The sequence below is a fragment of the Parasteatoda tepidariorum genome, chromosome 4 (genome assembly GCF_982258835.1).
Source record: "Parasteatoda tepidariorum strain Cologne lab strain chromosome 4, Ptep-v5.0, whole genome shotgun sequence".
Classification (NCBI taxonomy): Eukaryota; Metazoa; Arthropoda; class Arachnida; order Araneae; family Theridiidae; genus Parasteatoda; species Parasteatoda tepidariorum.
The window spans coordinates 30,993,466-31,013,591 of NC_141758.1; the positions used below are offsets into that span (position 1 = coordinate 30,993,466).

A 20,126-nucleotide genomic window follows, 5' to 3' on the forward strand; every position below is an offset into this window, starting at 1 on the left:
CTTTCATGTAATTTGGGAGAAAAATGTTTTTCATGTGTTGCCTCATGAAAAACTTTGATAAGAGGTCTAGTAAGATCAGAGATTACATTATCCACAGCTTCTGTACTAGTTAGCAGAGGTTTAATTATATTATTTTGTGTGAGAATAAAGTATAGTTGCCAGATTGTTATTTTAGTTTCATGTTGCGCACTTGTCAGATTTTGAACAAAAGTAGCTACAAGTGGAAAGTGATCAGCTGGCAAAACATTTGCAACATGATTTGCCACTGATTATTGCAAATTATGTTTTTTTCATGCATTTCACACTGATTATTTTAATTTGCTCAGAAAGGAGTTAGCTATAGTCTGGACATCCGGTCTACGTGCTGTGAAACATGGATGTAAATGTACTTCTACTTTTAAATTTTGTTTAGACATTTAATTGTGATGAGCAATTCCATTTTTATTGTCTCCACTCCCCAGATTGTGTGCTTACTGTAGTCTCCTCCAATAATGGTTTCTATTTTATCTTCAAAAGATAAATTTATATCTGCCTATTTCGGTAAATTATTTGAGTGGTTATAGAGGGATGTGAATTTTTATTATTTTATTTTTTAATTGAGATTTATAATTATTGAAACTTTTTCATAGTCATTAGTGTTATCAGTATTAAAAGGTGTAGCATTAAGATTGATTTTTGCAAGTATCACTGCCCACTGCTTTTATTTATAAAGTGTAATTGACCAATCAATATATATTATTTAATTTTGTTTGAATTATTGTTTTATAGTAGTCAGTGAAACGGTTTTTTTTCTTCAAATTTTTTTAAACTAAGATAAAACATACAGGTATTTACCACTAAAACATATTCCTGGATGACCGTACAGTTGGAGACTAAGGAGATATATGGCTCAATGATGTTACCCTCAGGCACAAAAGGTTAAAGATTCCAAATTTAAATACTAAATTTTGCCACAACTGGAAAAAAAATTTCCCTCAGAATGAGTCAAGTTGGCTTTTCTGTTTCGAAATCGATTGACTTGCCACTATTCAATTTAAATAAATATTTTGTAAATTGAATAATAATGTACACGCTAATGTTCAATTTAAAATATGTACTGCATAATGCATAGAAAGTCACCGAAATTTAAATGGTAAGAAGAATAAGTAATTGCATTCGTAGAGTTCTGGAAATCATTTTATTCTTGTTCTTTCAAAGATCAAATTTTCTTCGCCGGCGCCCTTAAGCCTCAATTATTCCCGAAAGTTAGGAAACAGTCTTTTGTAATTCTATCTCTTTACACTTTTTACATGAGATGCTTTCGGGAATTTAACTGAAACTAAATCTTTTCTTCACGCGGATATTCCTGTAATTATTCTTTTTTCTCTCTTTCTTGCGGCGTAATAAGAGATTTAATTAAAATTCGAATTTACATTCTAACATCTGGTTTCTTCCAAACTTTTCCAAAAGTCGAAAGAAGTTTTAACACAAATGGCTGTTTAAATAATGCTCGCTTAAGTTCACAACAGTTGAATGTAAAATTAAAAGAGTAACAAAAGGCTTTTGTTAGTTGGTTTGGCGGTCGTTTGTCTGCTCTTGCGTCTTATGTTATGTTTCTTTGGGCATTGTAATTGTGACAAAAGTTGTCTCAATACTGGAACCAATTTAATAAGTAGTTATGGAGGTGCGCAATTATATATTGATTCATTTATTGTTACGAAATAATGTGAAGAAGTGCTCGATTAAAGCTAAGTCACGCTTTTAAAGAAAATAGTCACTGCTGTATACAAGAATCTTGAATAAATGAGAATTTTGAGTACATGTTGTTAATTAACCCTTTCGGGAACAACACATTTCGATTGAAAATGCTCAACAGGGGCGGGGCGGGGCGGGGCGGAGCCTCTTAACTGTTATGGTTCTATGTTTGCCTCATAAGAAAGGAGATCTCCGAAGGAAAGAAAAAGGTAAAACTGGTTCTATTACGTGATGATCTTTGCTTTGTATTTATAAGGAAGGGAGAATCTCTTTGTTAGCTCCAAAATCGCTTTTTGTTTCTATCCCATTCATCTGGAATTTTATAACAGTTTTGGTTGAGCAATGAGGTGAGCAGGCAATGGAGTTGCTTTTATGAAGTGAAATTCTTATACATTCTAAATGTTTAAAAGCAATTAGTTTTGCAATTGTAGTGGTTTGTCAATTTTTTTTTTATTTTAAAAGTGTTGCTGACCGTCTGGCTAAACTGCATCGCAAAGGGTTACATTTTGACATGCAGTTTCCTTTTGTGAAAATGTGTGAAGCAGGAACAAATAGCAATAGAGAATAGTTTCTTTAAATAAGGAAGAAAAAATAAATAACTTCAGTTTTAATATCTAAATTTTTTAATAATTTATACAACTGGTTCAATGATTTTTTGTTGTTGTTGTTCTTACTAATACTTGCAGAATTCCATGGCTCTAACCAATGTATTTTAAACCATGGTTTAAACCACAAATAAAACCAGACATTTTTTTCTTCAAAAAACTAGTGTTTTTTAAGGAAATAAATCCTTTTCATAACTTCTTTTTTATTCGTTATATAAATACCATCAACTTAAATATAACCAAATGAAAAAAAAAATTCAAAATCTTTTTATTTTGGAGTTAAACTGCGACGCGCGTCTATGTAAATATATATGAAGTGTAATTAATGTCATAATTAATTAATGTCATATGTTACAAATAATTAATGTCAGTCAATTTGAATCTAAATCATAATGACTCGAATTTTTTTTAAAATAACATAGACCAACATCAACTCTGTTTTGATAGATTTTAAATTTATTTAAACAATGAACAATTTATAAAATAAGTAAAGATAAAAAAATATTTACCTGTTTATTTTAATCTTGTTAAACAGTATAATATGCTTTGTACAATAAAAAGCATAAATTTAAATGACGTGCTTTTCCGAATTATATATTTTACTTGACAATTGTGTTTTGAATCTTTCTGATATCAGCTATGTTATTGTATGCAAGCAGTGTTTCTTTACTAATGATTCTAATAATTTTAAATCAAAATGTTTTAATAAAAGAACATGATTAAAAAATATTGAACAGTATTCGAAATCCGTTGAAAATGTATTTATATCATTTTATTTAATGTTGAACAAAGCAACATTAAATAAAACAATGTACATCATTTTATTAAAAGTTGCCTTATTTATTAGCATTGTTAAGCGTAAAGCTTCGTTGTGTTAAAATAAATTTCTAAAAAGTTCATTCCTTATTTATGGTTAAATCATTAATAATAAAACATACGTTTACTTCACTGTTTGACATTTTTAGTCCTGTTCGTCCACCATTGTTATTTTAAAATACCTTTTAATTGAAAAAGTTTAGTACCTAACATTTTTCATCCTCCTTTAAGTTGAAAGTAATAATTTGTAATTGTTAAATTTTAAAAAAGAACAGGACTAGATCTATTTTTAAAATAAAGGGAAATGAACACAAATGTTGTAAATTTAATGATGCCGTATGATATTTTCATATATCGTAACAAAGGAGAACTCATTCTTTTCTATGCATAAACCAGTCATTTTGATATTAAATTTTTATTCGCTTGATAAGTTGAAATTTAAAGTAAAGTATAAGCACAAATTAATAATTTTCCGTTATTCCTTTTTGCCATATAAGCCTGTGTTTGGAAAAAATTTAAATTTTTAAAATTGTTTATTGAAAGTATGAAATAATAAAAAATTTTAACGGTTATAATTTATAATAGCTTAATTACTTTTGATTTAGTGGATAAAGTATTATTTAACACTCCGTTTTTAATAACAATAATTGGGTTTTTTATAATAGAAAACTGTTTAAAATTAAAATCCCCGTTTTTTCCAACCCTGATTACTTTCTTACAACAAAACGTTGCTGTGATCGTTTTTTTCTTCTTAAGTTTTTGAGGATATTTAATGTACCGTTGAAATAATGTTTTCAGTTAAAGATTATCAAAATAAACGCTTAAACCGTTTATAATCTGATCAACATTTAAGAGAACTGTCTCTTCTCAATTACAGCATATTTGAGTTTTAATCTCGCAATTTACCAAGACTTTTTCTCCTGAAAAGATATAAAAATAAATTTTTCCTTTTACCATGGTCTGTATAAGTAGCATCCCTGTAAAGTCCTAATTTGCTTCTAGGGTATTGGATATCGTGTATCCCCTTTACTTTTATTTTTACGTAAAGCCCATTGGCAATGGGTCAAAACAAACTTTCTAGGGGAAAATGAGATCTCTAGAATCAATATTTCATAGCATCAACTCTGAAGCCAGAAGAAAGCGCTACAAAAAGGAGGTTGAGCGTGATTAATAGGTCTATAACCCCTGGATGTAGTAGATAAACCCCGAGGATTTACTTTTACACATTGAGAATGGATAGTTTTATGTGAATGTGACATCGCAAAAGGACAAGAGGGATAGTTTTAGAGAAAATGATCTTACTGTGAATTATGGCACGTATACGGAAATGTAACATTTATCATGTCCCAGCAATGCTTTTTAGATAAAATGTAAAATGAACACGAAATCACTTTTTCTAACACTTTAAAAGAAAAAATCAATTTATCATTTCCAATCATTAGATATTTGTTTTATATACTGTCGAAACATTTATAAAAAATGTAATGACTCCAATATAGCAATTCAAATCGATTGTAAAGATGTTATTTTAAGGAAAAATATTCCACATTGTGATAATAATGATAAAAGAAAAAAATAAGTGATAATACGAACACAAGACATTAAAAAAAATAATAATAATAACTATTTTTAAAGTATCGGACTGGTGTAGTACCTAAATCGATTATATGATCGATCTAGATACTACACCATTTCTATCTAAACCTATATTTCTCGTTCATTTTACACCTGTACCTAAAAAAGAAGGCATTGGAAAATAAAATATAGTTCCGACTAGAACTGTTTTTATCTCAAAGCGAAGGACCCATAATAGAACATGAACTTAAAGGCAAATCGCAATATCTGTTCTGAAAAAGATACGGTTGCAGTTGCCTTTTTAGGAAGAAATATTTTCCCTCACGTAGGGGAAAAAGGAAAAAAGTGTGGCAGCCATTGCATATAAATGTGTAGCAGGGAAATAGCTTAGGAGAGAAATCGAACAATCGTTTTTGCAGTCAACTGTCGTACTTTGCCTACCATTATTATGCCCTTGTAACTTTCTATGGGAAAGAGACTTTTTATTCCCTGCGTCAGATTGTTTTGTTTCTTTCTTTGTTGCATAAAATGTATCTTCCTTAAAAATATATTTCTTATTTTTATCTGTTGTTAAACACTAGTAAGGATAGAAAGATATTCTAGAATGTTAGGCGTCAAAACTACAGAGATGCCAACTGCTCCGGACAAGCCAAACTTATTAAAAAAAACGGTAAATAACTACAAAGTAAATTTTGCAAATACTCGACAAATTTTGTTTGCTTTTTAAAAGGTATAGCATGACGTACGTACGTTAAAGTGGTGAATTATATAAGCCTACGAATTATTTAGAATAAACACACTTTAGAACATTGTCTTTTCTTTTGGTGATCAGTTTTGATATACTGCGCTTTTGTTCCATGGAAAAAGATAATATTCAGAGATGCCAACTGCTCCGGAGACGCCAAAATAATTTTAAAAAAAACTGTAAATAACTGCAATGCAAAGTTTGCCAATATTTGACAATATTTACTTGCTTTTTAAAAGGTACAGCATGACATTAGTATTATAAAGTGGTGACTTATATAAGCCTACGAAATATTTAGAAATAGTGGTGGATAAAAATCTACTGAATTGAATTTATTAAACCAAGAATCACAATTGATAAACTACCACTTTAAAATATATATTTGCTGTCCGGAGCAAGTTGTCATCTCTAATATTTTATTCTTGAATAAATAAGGGTTATAGCTTACCATTCTATGCAAATAATAAATATTAATAAAACGATTTTTTTCTTAGCTTCACATTGTTCTTTTCAATTCTCGATTATATTTGAGTGTGAAAAATTATAACAGCATAAAATATAACGCCGCTTTATCTCGAGTGTGCACAGTTTGCCTTGTTTAGCGAGCTCGAATTAACTCGAGAGAACTAGTAAAGAAGTTATATTTTACTACAAAGCTGCCAACAGCTACGTTTTTTGCAAAATTTTTTTATTGATTGGTACACAATCAAACAGTAAGGCTGTCAGAATTTTAGTTGACTTTGCCAATATTTTATGAGTTTCACCATGAGAGAAATGCAGGGTTACCACGGGCGACTAATAATGCCAAAAAGTGGTGAAAAATAAAATTCAATACTTAGATAAAATACATTAAAAAAAGCAACTTTTTTCTCAGCTTACTATTAAAAGAGAGTGAAAAAAATGTTTTTGTTTACAAATATGAATAATTTGAAATGTATATTATAGTGGTTGATACAATTGAATAATTAGAGAGATAATAAATAAACAAAAATGAATTGAGTTTCGCCACTTTTCAAATTCTTAGTTGCCAGTGGCAACTCTGGAAATAGGATAAAGTGGGTTCTTAAATGACCTTTTGAATTATTCACATTTAGTGGCAAGGAAAATAACTTTACATCAAATTTACTAAGAAAGGGTCTATAAAAACTTTAACTTCGCTTCCACTAGAAGAAATTTTGGCAAAAAGAGTAGAAAATTGTCTGTTCTGAAACGACTCTAATACCCTTCCGAAGTGGATTGATATAATATAATATAATATAATATAATATAATATAATATAATATAATATAATATAATATAATATAATATAATATAATATAATATAATATAATATAATATAATATAATATAATATAATATAATATAATATAATATAATATAATATAATATAATATAATATAATATAATATAATATAATATAATGTACATGATTAAACTAACAATAATTAAAGTAAAAGCAAAGTAAGTCTGCCAAATTGGCAACGATCACATTTAAGTTACCGTTTTTTATTTAATTGCAACTTGATTCTGATTTTGTACGAATGCTTTTCTGAATCACACGCTTTTCTGATAAACGCGCGTATCGTTATAGCTAGGGTTTATTAAATCTTCGCGGCCCAGGTGCTTAGCTAGCATAACTAAAGAAGAAGTAGAGGGGTTTATTAAAGATTACAACTTGCTTCGGTCAGCGGATAAATATTTTCGAGTGGTAGTCTCTCATTGTATTCATTTATAGGGTTTAGTAAATTCAATTTGTAGGGTTTTTAATCACCTCTACTTTTATATAATTCTAAAGATCATGGATGGCTAACGGCGATTGCATTTCCCTGGAAGATTTTGTTTCCATATTTACTATGAATTCGCCTCGACCAGCCATCGCCGAGATTCGAACCCGGTTGACCTCATTGAAAGGCGAACGCTCTATCCTCTGAGTCATCGCGGCTCTTCTTATGCCTCTTGCCAATACCAATAAGCCTACTAAGGAAAAGGAACCGAATTTAAGACAGAAGATGCGTTTTTTGTTTTATAGTGGCGCCATCTATGGCCTATAACAGTGGTGGTGAACCTTTATACACCAACGTGCCATTTTTTTCTAAAAAATTGTTCAATGAGGTCATAGACGTGCCGTCAAATAATTTTGACTTCGTGATTATTGTGAAAATAATAATACTAAATACTATCAAATCAGAACTCTTTTTTTACATTGAAAAAAAAAACATTTTGCCATGTCTTAAAACAACTTAAACTAACATCAGTGTGACTTCTGTTGCTGCAGATAAGATGGCAAATAACTTATATTATTAGGTTGTAAGATGTTAGTTTAAGCAGGACTGTAAAATTTTTTTTTGCTAGTTATTTATTGTTGGCTTGTTTTTTATGGTTATTAATTGTTTTTTAAAATTAATTGTTAATTTTTTTTATTAATAATTGTTTATTTTGCTCGGTTTTGTGAATTTTAATTTAATTGTTTCATATACTTCATAGTGTAATAACATTTATGTAATAACAATTCATAGTGTAATAACAATTGTGATCGGTGGCGTGCCCAAAATATTGTGTCTCGTGCCATAAATGGCACGCGTGCCATTGGTTCGCCATCCCTGGTCTATAATATGATTTCAGCAATGCACAAATCATATTCCGATCCGATCATACTCTATTCATCATACCTGCCAACTTTCACTCTTTCCAAAAATGGATTTTCAGAAGGGTTGTAAAACAATAAACGAAAAACAATCTGACTCAAAAATATATTTATATTTTGATACCGTTGAATTCATGCTTTATTATATTTATTATAATTATTATAAGTAGTGGTAGTGAAATTCATTCATAATTATCATTATAATTCAAAAAGTTAATTGGAATAACCTGAGTATTGCTATCACTTTAAACATGAAAATAAAATCTGGAGGGGTTGATAGGTATGTATTCATTCATTCACAGATCGTAATTTTGACCTGAACCAAAGAAAGATTAATCTTCATTTCAGTACCCAAAGAGGTATTGATTTATTTCGAGAACTTGGTAGTCTTTGTGACCCTGATAAATTTAACCTCCACCAGTCATCATTTAATACTCGGAGATTCTTCCCCCGGCGGGATTCGAACTCGCGTTCACATAAACATGAGTCCAACGTTCTACCATCCGCGCTATCCCGGCCCTTTCTCAAAAGAATAATTACATTATTTACTGAATTTCAAATGAAAATTATGAAACATTTTTGATTCTCTTATTTGCTTTTCGTACTTACTGTTGCCATATCTTCAAAGTGAAAATAAAAATTCTTATTCTTTGCCTAAAAAAACTTTTATCACTAGATAAAAGCATTCTTGAAAAAAAATTTTATGCATTTTTCAGTAAGCTGTTTTTTTTTCTTTTTTTCCTATTCGACGACAAGAATAAGACATAAACTCAGAGACAACGCGAAATATCTGTTTGCATAAAGATATGGTTGCAATTTCTGTTTTTTGTAAGATATATATTTCCCCTGCGTTAAAAGAATATGTATGGCAACAGAGATATTTTTGCGTCTATATGTGTTCCAAAGGAGCACCTTTTATGGAAAATGGAGCAATCGTTTTGAAGTCAAACGTCGTATTTTGTTCAACTTTATTGCGGCTTAAGCGGTATCTTTATAGTAAAGAGAAAACGTTTATTTCCTGTCTCTTAACGATATTTATTTCTTCTTTTGAAAAATATACAGCATCTTCATATGTTTTATAGATAGTCTCATACATTGTCGTTTTTTTTTTTTTTTTTTGACTTAAAGGTAAAGTCTTGATAAAAGGAGATAAGGAAAACTTTTAACAGTTTACCTGCCGGTCTCTTATTTTGCATTAACGGAAAAAAGTCTCTTTTGTGAAAAACATGGAAGCAGGTTTGCATATAAATTAAATGGATATTTTTTGCAGCAAGCTTATATACATATATATATTTAAAAAAAGCAACAATTGTACGACTTCAGAAAAGATATATGCAGAGAGGCCAACTTGCCCAACCCCTTCTGTAACTGAAAGCCTCCACACGATTTTTTGTAGGTTATCCGATCAAACCACTGTGAGGGTGCGCCACTAACCGATTCTAGTTTGTCGTATTCTAGGAGATATTAAATATTTTTGAAATTGTAGTATGAGGATAAACCTATTAGTGAAAGAACAATTTAATATAAAATCTATTAAAATTTAGAAAGTGGTAGCAAATATATGTATAAATTTTTTTTTAATTTTTGAATATAATTGGTTTGCTTTATTTACTTGTCAACTACTGCGGATTTAATTCTCAAATACATATGATAAATTTTTCTCAATTGCTTTTAAAATAGCATCAATTACGTCTTTCATTTCTCAAAAATCAAATATTGTACAGTCCGCAAAAAAAAAAGATATCACCCTGAATAACTTTCGTTCTAATGATCGGATTTTCACGAACTAAGTGTCAATCTTAATGGTTCCTGGGGGTGACCTCAAATATGCTAATTAGTGCTAACTATTAATTAAGTTACGAAATCAGACACAAAAACGTACTTTCTCTGAATAAACATATATTTTTTCTTACATATTTGGATTCTTAACCTTCAAAATATAGGGGGTAGCCGCAATCTGGAAAATATGGTCCCCATAGTTTGGTCAGGAGAGCGATCCAAAGTTCGTACCCCTTAATGTTAATTTCACTTTTAACGTTTTTAGTCATATTTTAAAAACTAATAAAGCAATTCGAAGAAAATTTCACCCAGTCATAAAACTCATTTACCCAAAGATAATTTCATGAAAAAAATAATTTTTAATAATTGTTAATTATTTTTTATTATTTAATTAAATTAAGGATGAAAAATTTTTGAATAAGGTATGAATTTTTTTATACCATATTAATCTACATATTTTTCAATTGAAAAATCTAAAGTTTCAACTGTTTTAATTTATTAGAAGCTGAGAAAAATTAAAATTAATTATTTTTAAAAAAAATAATTTGGCGACAATGAAGAAATGATTAAATGGGGCGATTAATATTAAAATGTGATAAACTTGCGAGGAACTTGACTTCGCGTGCTTAGCATAAAATTTCATTCATATTTTTTTCGCTAATAATCGTTTGCTTATCTTTTCATTTTTATTTTTTTAAGCTATAAAATACGATGTTTCTTTTTTAGTCGTCTAAAATTCTATTTGCAATTTAGTAAAGAAATTTGAATAAAACATTTTATTGAATAAAATACATTTTATTCAGAGAATGTGGAGTTTTATTAAAGCATGTTTCTGATAGAATATGATTATACAACAGATTGTGCTTCTTTAATGTGATTATTTTTTAGTTTTTAGTTTTTTTTTCTCAATAACTGATAAAATTTCAATAATATACATACGAATGAATAAATTTGGAATAAAATATTCATCAATTTCTTGAATATATATTTTATAAATATTAATAAAAATACGTAGTCAACATTTTTAAGCATCTCTCACAACATCGCAAATTTCTCAAAATCTTATAGGGTAAACTAACCAGTGAAGGAATACTTAAGCTTAGCTTGTCTTTAAAAAAAAAAATCATAAAAATTTCAAAATTTGTAATTTTAGCTAAATGACGTATTTGTTATTAAATGCATGTCGACATATTCGTTATTAAATACAAATTATGTAAAAAAAACTTAGATAACTTACATAATATTGTTTTAAGCTTTTGGTGGTTTCAATAATAAGTAGTAAGATAACCAAGTGAAGGAACAGTTCTTAAAATTGAATAAACACTAAATTTTCCAGTGAATGAACACTTAATTTTGAGAATGTTTGATGCTCGTTAGGAATCCTTAGGCCACACAGATATCTGTCGCCTTGTAGATGCCTGAATTGACGGATGTTAACACAGGCGGGCATTAGGAAAAAAAATCTTTTAAGTTTTCGTGCCCCCATTTCAGTATCTTAAGGGCCTTACGAGCTCTGTTTAAAAAGAGAGTATCATATCAGATATATATATATATATATATATATATATATATATAAGAAAACAAAAATAATCATAGTAGCAGTATTTGGTGGTAAATGTAGCTTATCGTAATTGAAGAAAATGTTGTGCGACATTTTATGGTGAATTTGCGAACGTAACTTTCAGAATGTATCGAAACATGTGGATGCTATTTGCTAATCATCTTTATCCAAAGAAAACCATGTAACGTAAATATCTAGCAAAATGAAGCAATTTTTTAAACAATGAATCATACAATATGCAACATATTATTTCAATATCTTATTCTTAAACATAACATATTTCAATGTTTTTAAAATGCCACTAAACATTCAGCAATTCATTGAGTTATAGAAAAAAGAAATATCGTAAATTATAGAAAACCTTGTGAATGTGCATTAGAATTACTATACAATCCACATTTTATTTTTCAAGCACTTTTTTTCCCTTCAAACTCTCATGCCTAGAAGACTCGATTAAAGCTGTAAAAATCATTATCCCTAAAATTTTGTATATAGCTATTATAAGTTATGTTAATTTGATTTTAGTATGAAATCCTCGAATAAACATAGCAAAAATAGCATAATCTAAATAATATCTTATAAAAAGTTCATGTATTTAAATTCTAAAAACTTATAAATCGATTCAAAATTTCTTTTCAAAAGAGATTAAAAAATTTTTTTTTTTGTTTTTGCTTTGCTTTTTGGACATAAATGAACTTAAAAATTGTCTATTGCCTAGAAACTTCGAGATGTTTTCTATTAACTATTAATTAAACCTCTCAGAGCAATCACAAAACATTATTTCAATTTTTTTACAGTCAGAAATTGGTTGCCTAGCAACCTAGTAAAATTAAGCGTTCCTCTTTTGAATCAGTCAATGGGTTATCTTAAAATATTTATTTGCGCAGGCGACTTTTTTTGGCGTTTTTCTGGATTATCGCTAAATATATAAACCTTTATTGCAACCCAATTTACGACCCAATTGTTTTAAAATTTTGTCTACCCCCCCTAATTCAAGTATCTAGATTCCAAATATGTAAGAAAAAATATATGTTTATTCAGAGAAAGTACGTTTTTGTGTCTGATTTCGTAACTTAATTAATAGTTAGCACTAATTAATTAGCATATTTGAGGTCACCCCCAGGAACCATTAAGATTGACATTTAGTTCGTGAAAATCGGATCATTAGAACGAAAGTTATTCAGGGTGATATCTTTTTTTTTTGCGGACTGTACATATCAAATCATTTTTTATCTTTATTTTTAATTTAAGTCTACAATCAATATTTCTAATGTTATGTAAAAACGTCCATTTGTCATATTTAATTTTTTCATTGTTTTATTATTTCAAAAGCAAACGGCTTGACTTTTGTATGGCTACCACAATGTTTGCCAAATCAATGTATTTTACCTTACTGTATGCAATTTAATGATGAATGGGATAGGGGACGCTTCGCGGCCAGGTGCCCAGTTTATTTAAATAAAGCAAGCAAAGCTTTTAAAATAGAATTTGGGCACAAGTGGCTCGCTTTTTTAAATAATCTTCGCAGACTACTTATAAGAAACCGTGTGGAGGCTTTCTGATGTAGGAGGTGATGACTTGCCCCGCTGTGTAAAAGAAAATTTCCTACTGGTAACGAAATTCAAGTTATTTTTAGTTTAGTATTTTTCATTCTAAGTAATTTTTTTCCACCAATACGTATTGAAAATTCCAAGTACCGAATGAAATGCAGCTTCATTGCATTTATTTAGTGGTTACTTTTTTAAGGAGTAGGCGTAGTTATCCTTCTGGCAGATCTCTTCTGCAGACAGAAAATGTCGGAAAGGCAAGCAGTATTGTCGTTCGATAAAAGTGAAATGTTAAGAACGTTGGTTAACGGAATTATTATTTAACTTTTGCATTAAATAATGCTGAGAGCTAGAACTCCCGGGGTGACAGTTCTGTTTAGGTAGTGATGGGAGAAATGCTTTAAAGTAAACTTACTTAACCAAGAATCAAACATTAAAGGGCAAATAAAGGGTTTTATAGGAACATTTGAATCATTTACATGTAGTTATATATATAATGTAGAGAAATCCTTTAAATTTAATTTTTAAAATAAAGAATTATACATTAAAACCTAACTTTAGTTATCACTTGAAAGAAATTCTCCCCAAAAGCGTAGATAGTTGGCAGTCATGTATACTACCATCACCTCTTACATCAGAAAGCCTCCACACGGCTTCTTATAAGTAGTCTGCGCAGATTATTTAAAATGCGAACCACTTGTGTGCACGAATCCAAATTCTATTTCAAAAGTACTTGAGAGTAATTTATCCTATATATTTGAGAATTGAATCTGTAGTGGTTGACAAGTAAATAAAACATACCAATTATGTTCATAAATGAAACAAATTTGTAGACATATATTTGCTACCACTTTCTAATTTTTAATAGATTTCATATTAAATGGTTCTTTCACTAATGTGTTTACCTTCATTGTGGTCTGATCGGACTACCTGCAAAAAACCGTGTGGAGGCTTTCAGTTATAGGAGGCGTTGGCATTCCGGTAAAGAAATATAACAAGAAACCGATCCAACCATTTATTGGTTTTATTCCAATTATTGCATTCTAAATGACTAAATTTATAAAAACTAAATTTTGAAAAACCTTTTTAAGTAGGAACCTTTGAATTGTAAGCTTTATATTAGAGAAGCCCAAGCCGCATTTACACAGTGCTTTTAAATTACATTTCTAGATTCCGCATAAAGCCAATTCTAATTCCGCTCTCCTCTTAAAGCCATGAAATCTGGAACGGTGTATGTGATGGTTAAACTGGGCTTACATTTCACCGTAACACCGACCTATTTATATTCATAAAGGATCTCCCGCTAGAACGATTGGCTCGGCTATTTGGCGATCTTCTATTGATCCTAGACAACATATAACGCAACAGCAAAGGATTAATAGCTGACAACTACAATATGATTTGGGAATAGAGGGTATATTTTAGTAACTCTTATTCTGCGGATTCTGAATCGAGTGCTCATTATTTACAGGTGTATGAATTAAATATGGAAGGTACAAGGAGTATAATGTATTTGAACTTGTTTCTCTCTTGATAGTTAAATATATTGCCGAAATATTTTAGTTTGATAGTTTCATTTTATGAATTATAGTTAATTATATTATAAGAATCATAAATAATGTTTAGGGCAACGTTTTCAAAGCTTAAAGGTAATAAGTTATAGGTAATATAATGGTAAAATATAAGGGTAAGTAGTTTTTGGCGTTTATGCAAAAGCCATTTTGTATAAGAGTTTAGTTTATAAAAAAAATTATAAATAAACAATTTAAACTTTTTTGCCCTTAGACATTATGAGTATAAAGTAGGGCATACCTATATTAACGATCCATAAAAGTACCAGTATAAAATTTTTTTAATGAATATGAAGTAGCACAGTAATCATTTGAAATGTTGAATTTTTATTTTTAGAAGAAAAGCTTAAAGTGTTACCATAAATGTTCGAAATGACGTCTTCTATTGTGAATGCCAAAGCGTGTTTGTTTTTCGAGATTTTCGTCGCCAATAGCGCGTGACGTAAATAAAGTATCTACTTACCTTTTCCAAATCGTCAAAAACTAATCAGATCAGTACTGAAGTTGAAATTAAGTGCTGCAATGCTCTCTTTAAGATTTGCAATCATGTGTGTTCTAACCACATAAACTACATTTTCTGGAAACAGCATGGGGAAAAATTAGTCGTTGATAAAACTGAAGACCTAGGGGATCAAGGTTTCTGAGAAAAGTCAGGGTAATCGCATCAATATGACTCCAACAATAGTATATGTTGTTCCTGGTAGCCTTGTTTTCTGGTTATCTTGTTCTTGCAATCTTGAACAACAAACGATTCACAGATGAATTATCGGAACTCAAAAACACCAGAATTGGTTGAAAAAAATCTGGAAGAAATGAACAGATTCACTTAACTGGATGAAATTGAAATGTAAAGAATTTTTAATATCTAATGCATTGTTAATGTTTGATTTGTTTTACAATCAAAAAATTATGAACAAAGAACTATTAACTGAGAATTAAGAACTCTGCAATGTCGATCTTTCACATCATTGTGCACTTCGAACAACAATTGGTACGTATAAATGATATACCAATATTGCTTTCATGTCTCATTTTTAATTTAGTTATAACCAGTAGTTGGCCTACTAGTCCATCAGGATGGTAGTTAAAAGGATCCTTTAATGCTCCTTCTTTCAGGACGTTACTCGTAAAAGCGGCATTCAGCCCTGGTATGACCATGTTCCTGAGGGTCCTAGACATTGAACGGTGGCAAACGGCTTTCCTTTGGCCACGTTTGTTCCGGCAGCTCTATTCACAGAGTTCAATTTGCTCTCAAATATTTGTTATCTTCAGTGTAACAACCAGGAAGAAGTAGGCATATCTCACTTTGCTTCCTGTATCTTTTCTACTGTTCCTACTTCCTCTTCTTACTGTTCCTTTATGGAAGCGTTATTAAAATGCCAGATATCAGTCTATTGATTAACTGAAGTCTCCCCCCCTCTGCATTATTGCAAATTTTGACGTATGCTATAACGTGATACCGAAAATAAAAAGAAAGCTTAGACGTGAATGAGTTTAAACTCACTATAAAAATAATATTGAGCTGTCGAAAAAGAATGTGACATAATCTCGTAATGTATAGGTATCGAAGGTGTTTGAAGCGCTGGTCTTCGATTTCAGAAATCCTGAAGAACTATATCGCCGCCAGAAGATTGTAACTCGGTGACATTTGTTTGCACGCTAGGGATGCATTATAATATCATATATTAAATCATTTGATATGATAAATATTTTACGACCCATGAAAAAATACTTCTGTCTTTAGAACATAATTATTTAAGAGGAAGCCTTACCACGGGAGCAATCTTTCGTTGCAAATTCTTTTTCCCCTCCATTGCTGATTTAAAATTTGAAGGAAAGAAAAAAGGGAGTCCAGACAAACCTAGAGTAAACTTTGAAGTTTCAATTGCTGAAAAAAAAATTAAATCTAAAAATGCAAACAAATTATTGGAAGAGAACTTCTCCATTACATAATTAAGTGTTATTTTTTCATGATTTATTTTCGTTTTGATGTTTCAAAAATGTCTTTCTAGTATTAGAAACACCATGGCATACTCTAGGATTGTCTGGACTCACTTTTTCTATAATTTTTAATTAGTTACAGAGCTGAACGAAAATTTGTGGCGAAAAGATTCTCCCGTGGTGTGAAATTCTCTTAACTAATAAATATTGAATTTCAGAACAATACTTTGTCCTACCATAACCCTTTAACGAGCTTATTATTTTCAAGAACACGGTCATAAATGTACATATTTTTTTATTCAAGAAAATTATGTAAAAAAAAGGTGCAAGTACAAGATATGTGTTCATTTTTAATTTTAGGAATTTTTTTAGCTTGAAATTTAGAACTCCATATGTCCATGTAGCTCTGACTCCATAATGTGCACAAAAAATATTTTATCACAACAGAAACCACGTGCTTCCCCAAAGTAGCTGAGTTAAAAGTATTAATTACATATATTTGTATAGTGCTGAAATCCAGTTTAAAATATACTATATCCAGTTACATTAAAAAAACTCTGGTGCAGCCATCTAGTGTGTAAAATAAGAAATTAAAAAAATTCCAGGAGCAAGAGAGGGATTCATTCAAACCTTTTTGGTGCATTACTTTTGAACGCTCTAGCCCGGAAATATCACGAACACGAGAAATAAGAAACGAAAGTTCACCTGTGATTTTGACGGGGGAAGGGGTTAAATCAAATGTTTATTTGTATATTTACTTATTATTATATTTATTTATTATTATGGAAGAGGATTCAAATCAAATGATTATTTATTTATTTATTTTGTTTATTGTCAAATGATGCTTAATTAGTTATTCTATTTTAGGTGCGAGAAGCAAACAGTGCCTATCTAGAAAACAACACTCATCTGACAGTTCACATTGAGTGGTTGGAATCTGTTCTTCTCTTTAGCGCCCTCTACCATAAATATGATGACGTGTGCAGAATACACGGACACCAGATGAAGTGAGTTTTCTTTCTTACACTCATGCATAGCTTCTCTGAATTCTAAATGTACTTTGGTAGATAAAAATTACTTAATATCATTTTTGTTTCTTCAATCTCTCTTCAATTCTGGTTACACTTTGAACTAACAGTGATTAAAATAAAAGCAAAATAAGACTGTCAATTAAGCGATGCCTACTTTTTATATATTTTTTTAAAATCTTGATTCCGTGTTACTCGCCCGTCCCGAAAAGGTTAACCGCTTAAATGGCACTGCACCATTTTCGGAAAATGTCTAAGATAGGTCTCTCAATTAATTTGCTCTTGGCACTTGAAAACACTATTTTTAAGAAAACTGAATATTCCTATCACATAAAATCTATTGGTTATATAAAATTATATATTTTGTGATATATATCTTTTCTGTAATCAAACAGCTGTATATTTTAACAAAAATTAGTAACCAGTTTAACAGAATTTATATGGAAACCTACTACCAAGTTTTCTATAAAGTCACTTTTTCCATTAGCGCAAAATAATTGTCCGGTAGGAAAATTGTTTAGAGGACGATACTTAATAGCAGAGGCGTAGAACGTTTTTTTCTTGATATTTGAGCTTTGAAAGTTGTTAAGTTCTCTTTACTATGCCTTGTTTAATTTAGGATTGTCTATGCCAGGATTAATTTCCCTAAGCTTTGTTTTGCAATAGATTCGGAACTTAATGTAAATTCCCACGAAAGGTATATTTTCTGCCGCAACTTTTCAAATAACCATTAGAGTTTCAGTCGAGTTCAATTATTGGGAGAATCCTTTCTGCCCCAAAGTCACAGGTGAGCCTCGCTCAAAGTTTTCCCCCCTCCCTTTATAATCACAGGTTCGGAGTTGACGATAATCCATCGCACTTGACATTATCTTTCTTTCCATAGGGGTTGATAGTCATAATGCGTTTATCTCTGATTGGCGCCATTTCGTTAATATTTATTATTTACAAAATGTTATGATTTTACAAAACAAGAATAAAATTCAGAATTTTTAAAGACTGCTTTCTTTTGCGCGAGGTTATTTTTAAAAATTTATTTATTGTAATTCGTTTAAAAACTTATTTATTGTTTTCGTTAATATTTATTATTTACAAAATGTTCTGATTTCACAAAACAAGAATAAAATTCAGAATTTTTAAAGACTGCTTTCTTTTGCGCGAGATTATTTTTAAAAATTTATTTATTGTAATTCGTTTAAAAACTTATTTATTGTTTTCGTTAATATTTATTATTTACAAAATGTTATGATTTCACAAAACAAGAATAAAATTCAGAATTTTTAAAGACTGCTTTTTTTTTCCGCGAAGTTAGTTTTAAAAAATTATTTATTGTAATTAAAATATCAGTATTGTAGAGTTATTTCGTAATATTTTTAATCCCCTTTGCTCACAGTATTTTATGAAACATAAAGTAAATTAAATATGAAATTTCTTAAGACATTTTTTTAGAGTGTGTTTATTATTAAAATTTATTTATTGATTATTTACAGCAATATTAGTAAATTAGTGTGATTTAATGCAGCCACATGCTAGGAACTAAACAGGACGAGAAACAGCATTCTTTTTGTCACTAATTTTTTAATATTAATTTATTAGCAATTTAATTCTAAATAGGTTGTCCCATAATTGCGAGATCAATTTTTTTTTTAGAATTCTTGACTAGGTAGAAAAATTACCCGTAGGTAGTCTTGAAGTAACATTTTAAAAAAGAAAATTATTAAAGATTGACGCAATCTATTAATTACAGTAAATGTAGTATAAAAATATTTAAAAGCAATTCCTTTTTAACATATTTTAAAGGTGTTCGCTTTAGTTCCATACCATTTTTCACTTGAAATAATAAAATTGTATATTAATTATTTAATTCTGCTGTGATGAATCAGGATAATCTTTTATGAATCTTAATCAGCTTCTTAAATATTTACCTTTTGTCAAAAATTTTAAAACTAGCGAAGAGTGGAGTTTATGAAAAAAATTATTTTGAATGTTTCTGAAATATAGATAAAACAGTTGTGTTCATCAAGGCACTAACATTTCATAACAAATAAATCAGCTATGAAGTAAAACTAAGGAAATTTAAGTACACACTACCGTGCAATAATAGATAAGACACTATCAGTTTTTCACCTTTTTTTTTTGGAATTTCTCACAAAATACCTAGAAGATTATTTTATGAATTTCAAGAGTGTAATAAATTTTAAAAACTTCAGAGGTGATCTAAGGGGCCGGCAATAAATTATGATCGAAAACAAGTATTATAGCATCTTATTTCAGAAAATGTAACAATAAATTTATTAACTCAAAGGACACTTTGTTATTATTTGTAAGAAGTACATAATTTGTAAGAAGTACAAATATTTTTTCCTAATTTTGCAGTATAATTTTTTGAAGATATTCAAATCTTTTTTTTCCCGCGAGTTGCTAACTACAATTCCCGACAAAATTTTGAAAAAAATTCTTCATACGCTCATATCTTGCGCATTTTAAACGATTTACTTTCTGTTCAATTTTAAAATTATCTTGTAATTAATTAAAAATTTCTTCAAAACTTTTATTCCATTTCATTCAATATTTTTAAGCTATA

At 29.6% G+C, this 20,126-nt stretch overlaps 1 protein-coding gene across 1 annotated transcript in view; it reads left to right on the forward strand.

Annotated features, from left to right (window-relative positions):
• Positions 1–20,126, forward strand: part of LOC107447924 (uncharacterized) — a 229,877-nt gene that overhangs the window by 196,733 nt on the left and 13,018 nt on the right. The window contains exon 6 of the mRNA XM_087160872.1: positions 17,385–17,524. Coding sequence (XP_087016998.1) covers positions 17,385–17,524 — 140 coding nt within the window. The remainder of the gene's footprint in view (positions 1–17,384; positions 17,525–20,126) is intronic.